Here is an 8,339-nt window from a genome sequence, read left to right as displayed (position 1 = left end):
AGTCTGTTGTTATTCCTTTCATGTAGCAATATTAGATGTTTGTCATAAACTACAATACACATGACTTTCTTATCCTCCTTAATATTGCCTCGTAATGTGATCCGACAAATGCAAATGGATGGTACATGCTGAATACTTTATGCATTGGTTCCTAACCTTTTCCAATGCAAAGCTCCAATACTTCTCTGCAGCTGCCACACTCTTTGGAACTCCCCTTCTTGTCTCATTAGGCTTACTCCCACATTTAAACAAGCCCTAGAACTTACCTTTTAAATGTACCTACCTATGTCCACTGACCATTACTGATTAACCCTAGATCCATTTTTCCAATTTTTTTTAATCTGTGCTGTACCACCTCTTAGAATGTAAGCTTGAATGGGCAGGGAACTCTTCTCCTCTGGGTTATATTTGGTACTTGTTATATATATATATATATATATATATATATATATATATATATATATATATATATATATTATTATAGTAGCACTTCAATAATAAAATATAATAGTATTGATGTAGGTAAAGGGTCAGTCCACCTAAAATGTTTATATTGCTCTTTAAGTCCAACTCTCCAAAGTAATTTAAGGAAAAATCCATGGTAGATACAAAATTGACGCTGCTGTCCAATAATCATAAAAAAACATATTCTTAAAAGGCTAAACAAAGAATAAATGTGGGTTCATGTTAGTAATTCCTGGCAAGCCTCATTTTACATTACAGTTAAAGAGTTAAATTTAAAGTTAAAGTTAATTTCCAGTTTGCCAAGAGCTGAACTCTAGACAGATAAAAAATATATTGATGATTTGACTTAACTTAATTCACTTTCAATTATTTTATATTAACCAAGCAAATCTCTGAATTTTAGGGCGTTATCAATATCCTGCAATTTATGTATTGCATCTTTATAGGATTTGAAAGACAGGGAAACCTGGTCAAGGGGTTGTGTGGATAGAAGAGGGAGTAAGAGGGAAGAATGACACAAAGTTCAGCACATGAACTTATAGTTAAGAAAGTTTTTAATGCCCGACAGTTACATGCTTTTTATTTTATTTTTATTTGCATAACACATGTTTTGATAGGTCTCCCTCATCCTATTTTCTCTATCCCTAACAGCAGTTTTCTTGAAGGTAATCAGTTGAAAATACATTTGATAATTGTTGTTGGGTTTTTTTTTTGTTTTTTTTCATTTTAATGGACCTTGTGTAAATTTTAAATAAAAAACCGTAATGGGGATTTGGTTGTTAATTACCTGTGGAAATGAACTATCAGAATGGAAAATGTGAAAGAATGGTATTTAGAGCATTTCAAGACTTGGTTTTAAAGAGAGCAGCATGGCTGTATTAAATCAACAGCCTGGGGTTTCCTTACTGCTCCCTGGCATTAGTTTTGTAGCGCCCAATGTACTCTTGTCTGCTTTGTGTTTAGGTAGGCAGGTGACATAACTTCAATCAGTTGTAAAAAGCATATTACTACAACAGCTATACTTCACAGGGGTAATGCCACACAAGCGTTCATACAGGCATACCAACCTAAAATCATAGGGTAAAATCAAAAGTTTTTTGTCTGATTTTCTGATTGAAGTGATTGCTTTGTATTAGAATCCTCTGCACACTGTTTTGTATGTCAATGCAAAACCCTGCATGAGTCCAAATAGTTTGTACGTTCAAATAATTTTCGAGAATAAATTTATTTACAAAATTAGACGTGAAAAACATACTTAAAATAAGTACTGTATGTCTATAAAAAGTATAAAAGGACCAATAAATTTAGGATATATGTATAAGGTTATGAGTAAACTTTTTGAGAAATATATAGGGAATTAAAAAGACATGATTGTGACTGTTTGCATATTCTTTAGTCCATCCATAAGCAAGTAGTAGGAGTGGTTCATTTTTGTCTGTGCTTGAGATCAGAATGTGGCACTATGGTTCAGACTAGTAAACACTGCCATTTACTGCTTCTGGGCACCTACTGGGAGACTTCGCTCATCATAGTAAACCGTGTCTTTGTCATGATATATCATACAAATTTTTTCTGCACATCTGGCCTACTGTCCTAAGCATGTCAACTTTGTGAGATAATGGATTTTACTGTAAACTTTAAAATAGCACTTTGAGCAAACTGACGTTCGCTTGCTGAGTTATAGAAGAGGTCAAATTTTCACCTCTGTCGTGGCCCTTTTCTCCCACATTTGTGCAGTTTCAACATTGCTGCCATTGCAAACTTTTCACCATTTGACATGCCCAGGTGTCAAGAAGTGACATGCCAGGAGTGTTGGATGCCTATGTCCTTCACTATTTGCTGTGGTTCTCCAACCACTGCATCACTTCAAGACCCCACAGTGTATCTAAACCAGTAACACTAATGTTTTTTCAAAACTCTGTGTGTGTGTGTGTAAATATATATGTGTGTGTATGTGTATATATATATATATATATATATGTAATTACACCTATACACTGTTTGTATAACATTTTTTATTATTTATAAATCTGCAGCTTTCAATAAAGTTAAACTTCCTGCAATCAGAATCCTTGTTAAATAATTTCCTGTCAACACTTTCTTTGTCCCTAAATTGTGCTTTTGTGACTACAAGTGGCCATTTCAACCCACATCGCACGATATGGTTTGCTGTATCACTGTTCAGAAACCTGTCCTGAGAAATGTCATACAACCATTGCTGGAATCCGTTTATGTAGACAGTAGCTACAAAAAGATGTAGAGCATCACTACAGCAATAAGATGCACTTGGAATGCAAAAAAAGGTCTACACAGGTATTTAAAAAGGAATAGTTTGACATAATAAACCTAAGCAAAATAAATATCATCTACTAGTGTTTTTCATCTCCGTACATATTTGACATATATTTTTATTACAATGTTAGTTGCTTTATATAATGTGTCCCAATTTGCATGGCGTTTCTCTAAGTCTGACTTTTTTGGATCTGTTTATACAGAATGTCTCTCACATACATACTTTTTTTCAACCTTTCCTGTTTTATCACCACCTATAGAACATGTGTTTTTTTAGTACAGACTTTGCTTTTCCTACCACTGAACGTGACGTATTTTCCTCAGTAAAACTCATTTAGAATAATGCTGCTAGCTGCTTACACGTTTATTTATAGTTCTCAAGTTGCATTGCCTTGGAGAATGGTCTGCTGGAAATAGACCGATGCTGCTTTATTGGAATCATATTTTGTGATTGAGGGTATATCTTGGCACAAATTGTCCTGTAGTTCTTAGTAGGTACAACCTGTGGAGGGGTTAGGCACATTTGCATGGCTATGAATCATGTTTTCTTGCAATTAGTTGCAATAGTAAAACATTATTTAAATAAAAATACAAATGACAACCTAACTGGTACTTGGTAAGCATTGGTTGCTAAAAAAAAGGGGATTCCAAGCAAAAGGCAAAAATGATAAATCAACATGCAATCCAGAAAGCTGTGTACCGAGCCTTTTCATTTTCATGTGATGGATTGAGCATCACCTCTACATTCACCATTGTCTCTGAAGAGCTTTGCTGTAGATGGTAAGGAGCTGTAACCTGAGAAATGAGTTTATCACGCTGTAACATTTCATGTTCTTTCACTAAACTGCTAATATCTGGCAGTTAATAGGTGAAGTGAGGTGAGAGGTAAAAAGGTTTGTTTTATCTCTCCTCACTAGTCAGCAGCAGATCTTAAAGTTGTTCAATATTTGAATATATTTTAGTGGTGCAATGTAAAGAGAGCTTTTTCTTTATCCTGTCCTTACTTATGATTCTTCATCTCTAGGTTAGAACATCCTAATAATTAAATTTGAGGAATGTACCGTAGGTTTTTTTTTCTTTTACCACTAATTCACTTTGAGGACTATTGAGGAATATTGCTGTTTGTCATGTATATCTATATCTCCAATACGCTTGCTCAGTAAGGTTGTTCTTCTTTACTGAAATAAAAAAAAAAAAAAAAAAAGCAGAATCTTTCATCAGAGATTTTCAGTCTTGCCTAAAATCCTCATGACTTGACAGTGTAGAATTTTTTTAAAATAGATTTAGCGCTCATTTCTCATAGGTAAAATTAAAGTGAAAGGATACTTTATTTAAAATGTTTACATATTTTGAGATTGTTTAAAAGGTAATTGCTGCAATACAATCTTGTTTACCTTTTACTTCCTGCTCAGTAATTTTTCTTGCAAAATAGAGATTAGTAGATGAATGGAGGAAGGGATGTCTTTATTTACTTTACTTAGGTAGACCTGTGTTCGGTCTTTTCCAAGTAGTGGTTTTATTTAGGTACCCCTTATATACCCCTCTTTTCCCTGGCTGTGTCCACACACTGAGCATTCAATGACTTGAAAAGGACTATTTGCTAAGATTGTCAAAACTATAACACTAAAAGGAAGTCAATGGTGCTTTATGTTTTAAAGTGTATCAAAACATTTTTTTGTTTTGGATAGAATAGGTATAGGCTAAAACCCCTGTTGTCAAATTCCCCTTAAACTGCCAAAATTACTGAGCAGTGCATGTCCAGCTCTGCCTTGATTGCCGGAATACCCTGCACATTCTGACTTCACCTGTGGTTGCCGGGACTAAATGAACTCCTGCGCGCCTGTGCAAGAGTTACATCGTCCGGGCTTGGCCCATAAAGATGGCTTAAGGGGACAGGTAAGTATTACCTGGGTTTGGTTACACTTTAACTGTATTTTCTGTTCAGGGGATAATCTTTTACCATATAACCACTAACTTAAACTTTTTAAATATAGGTTGACCTAGAGTGTCCCATCCGCAGCAATAGGAATTTCATGGGATTAGTTACCTCTCAAAAACATGAAAATGAACTTTTAGCATTTACAGAGCAGTTTTTTAGATTTGCAAAACACTAAATATTGATATAAAATATGTAAACCAAGACAATATTTTATGTACGCCTTGTCTTAGAGCAATTATATTTTCCGCAGAATTCTGTTGTGCTTTATTTTATCTCAGCCTGTATCATTTACCCTAAATACTTTTATTATATATTTTTAAATGATAAAATGCTTGAACTGCAACGCAGAAAACAAGAATACAAATATAACATTTTCCTCTTACTTGTTTTTCTTAATTTAATGCAGTGACTGATGTAGAATTGAAGAGACTGAAAGATGCTTTTAAACGGACATGCGGAGGACCTTCTTATTACATGAGTCAGCAATGCTTCATCAGGGAAGTGTTAGGAGATGGAGTTCCTCCAAAAGTTGCAGAGGTAAGACATTTTAATACTCCTATGCTTCTAAATTCATGGAAGAAGAAATTCTTTTCTTTTCGCTAGTTTCAAAGTGAAGGGTAAAACATAAAAGCTGTAGATGATGACTATTTAGGTATACACCTATGATCCAGAGAGTTCTCCATTGCAGTATTTAGCCAGTTATGGAAATAGATTGGGTACATTTATACCTCATTTACACTTTTTTACCCTGTTTTAGAAAAAGCTGACTAACCCAGCTTTATTCAGTGTGTACAGACTCTCCAACATCACCCCATGATTCTCTGTATTCTAAAGATGGGCACAGGACAAACAGCAAAACACACAGCTATAAAGACACCAGTTACATTTTTGTGGATTTTATATTTACCTGTAGCTAGGCTTTAAATGAATTTTCCCCAAATTCGATGAATCACCTTACTGGCTTCTATGTCTTTCTGTGAACACAGAGGGGATATCCTCCCGGCTCTTAGTTCAGAGCCTGATTCATTTCTCTGAAGCATTTTCATTATGTTTTCTTATGCAGAAGTTGTTGAAAAATTTATTGTTGACACATGGTTGTTTTCAGGAAGTGCTTTCAATGCAAGAGTGTATGGTAAATTACTCTTAAGAGCATCAAAACTAGCTAAAAAAGAAAAAATCTCAGTCTACACAAAATTATCTGGTGTATTACTATTTTTTTATCCCAATTTTTTTTAGCATTCGCATTTTACAATCTCCCACACTCGCTTTTTCTCTTCATATTGTTCGCAAGCAGAACTTCCCCTAAAAAACACATACCCTAACCTTTACAGTCCAGTAGGTCCCGTGCATCGCATCCACATTGTTTTCTGAAGCACACTGGACAGCTTGTGGGGCCATCTTCTTTTGTTGCCCAATCTTGAACTGCACAGGTGACACACCTCCCCCCCCCCCCCCCCCCCCAAAAAAAAAATGGAATCTCATGTTTTTTTTTTTTAACATTCCAATAAAGCCCCTTCTGTGCATGCCTGGTATCGGGTATGCACAGAATTGGCAGTTCACAGCAGTCTTAGGATATGTGACGTTGGTATCCCAGGAGACTTCAGGGTTTTCATTCAGTCTTTACCTCTGTGGTGGTAAATTAGGAAGGGAAGGGGACCTCCCTGAACAATAAGAAAAGAAAAAGTATTTTTAAAAAAAACCCTTGGTTAACCACTATTTTATATAATGTAAAAGATGTGGTGATCCACTTTAAAGCGTTTATCCATTTTTTTTTTATATTGGGGAGAATTAAAGCCCTTTTTTGCTTTCTGTGTACCTCTGGAGTAATTTCCCCCACTTTCTGTCCCAAAGATACAACAGGAAGGTGGAGGAAATCTTCCAAAATGTCTGGCATTTTGACTTTGTCAGTTGTCTCCAGAAAAAGATTCTTCCATTTAAGGATTTCACTTTTCCTCTTGTTCTGGGGACCGCTTTAAAATTTTGTATTTGCCCTCCAGTACAGTTAGAGGGGTAAATTTCTTCAGGCATAAACAATAATACAAATCTGTCAGAGGTCCAATCGTTGCCCAATCTATCAGAAACAAAATCCATAAAAAATTTTCCACTTAGATTTACGTTTTAATTCCCTCATTATTCTATGCATGGGTGTAATATGTGTTTGTAATGTAATGTGAAAATTGTACTTTTTTTGTGCTATGTAGATTTCATATATTTGGGTGGCTGCTCCAATAATGAAATTGATCAATGTTTTTTAATTGTTTGTGTTCTGTTTTTTTTTTTTTTTTTTAAGTAGATTAGATACCCCTCCTAAATATCTAAAATAGACATGTTGATTATTTTCCCTGGAGTTTTTCTGTAATCCTTACAAATCATTCAGAATATTGCTCGAATAAATTGGAAAGCATGCCACAAATTCCCTGTGGCGTTTTGCAAGTGCCTTCTTTATGTTTCCTAAGATGTTTTAATTGAATTCATTTATCTCACAAGTGTGTTGTATATGATTTTTAGTCATAAGTCCTTCTGCAAAGAGGATAGCTGAAGAGAATCTGCATAAAGGAGAGAGTTTTTTTATCTTTAAATATTTCTTATTAGATGCTAATATTATTGTTTTTATTGCCAAGTGAAATATTATGATTTTTGTTTCTTTTTCTACTGGACACATGATTGTAATAATTTTGTAATGAGGTTTGTTAATATTTATCTTCTTTGCAGAGACTGTATAGCTGTAGTGGTTATACTGGCAGGGAGTCTTTGTCCTTAAAGTGCCTATAGTCTCTTTTGCTTTTATCTTTTAATCTGTTTGTCTGATTCCTCAATTAAAGTCCAAGGAACACTTTTATTGATAAAATAATATGCTTTTACTGAACAAAAACATGTATACAAATGATATAACACATATGTAACATAGACACATATTACTTCAACATTTTATTTAACATTGGCAATATTTATTCATCTGGACTGATTTATTAATCCAAGACTGGAGAAGATGCACTTTCATAGGTGAACCTGGACTGGAATGATCTGGTCGGGGACTGAAAACATTTGCTAACAAATAGCAAATTACTTTTAAGAAATACATTCCCAGTTTGCTCGATCAACCAGCTTCAATGATGAAAATGTATCTTCTCTAGCTTTAACCACCTGACCGATAAGCCCGACCTTGGTACGGGCTAAAAAAAGTTACTATTTTCGATAAGCCCGAACTTTTCTCACTGTATGTAAATACAGTGAGAAAAGTTCGGGTTTATGGATCACTTACCTGGTCCCGCTGCGATCATCCATCTGTCGTGTTCCAGCGTCGTCCTCCAGCGTCGGGTGTCCTCTCCGGGAAGAAGAAGCCGGCCGGCTTCTTCTCCCTCCGTTCTGTCCAGCGTCGATCGCAAAAAAAAAAAAAAAACTCACCCTCTTCCTCTGCTCCTCCGGACACGTCTTCTCTCTTCTGTCTTCAGGCGGCGAGTGCAGTGACGATCACCGGGGTTTCCCGGTGACGTCGCTACATGCGTCGGCGCGGGAGGGAGGCGGGGCGGGAAATTCTAAATTTTGTACTGAGTTCCTTTGCATTGAACTCAATACAAAAAAGCTGTATTGAGTCCAATACAAAGAAATCCTTATATAATATATATATAATTGTATTATATAT

General features: G+C 35.3%; 1 protein-coding gene across 2 annotated transcripts in view; it reads left to right on the top strand.

Annotated features, from left to right (window-relative positions):
* The window catches only part of USP32 (ubiquitin specific peptidase 32), a 123,007-nt gene that overhangs the window by 27,123 nt on the left and 87,545 nt on the right, over positions 1-8,339 (top strand). For both annotated transcript variants that reach the window (XM_072417083.1, XM_072417093.1), the window contains exon 2: positions 5,103-5,233. In XM_072417083.1, coding sequence (XP_072273184.1) covers positions 5,103-5,233 — 131 coding nt within the window. The remainder of the gene's footprint in view (positions 1-5,102; positions 5,234-8,339) is intronic.

The sequence above is a fragment of the Pyxicephalus adspersus genome, chromosome 1 (genome assembly GCF_032062135.1).
Source record: "Pyxicephalus adspersus chromosome 1, UCB_Pads_2.0, whole genome shotgun sequence".
NCBI lineage: Eukaryota > Metazoa > Chordata > Amphibia > Anura > Pyxicephalidae > Pyxicephalus > Pyxicephalus adspersus.
Note: the sequence above shows the minus strand (reverse complement) of the source record. Positions and strands in the feature narration are given on the sequence as shown.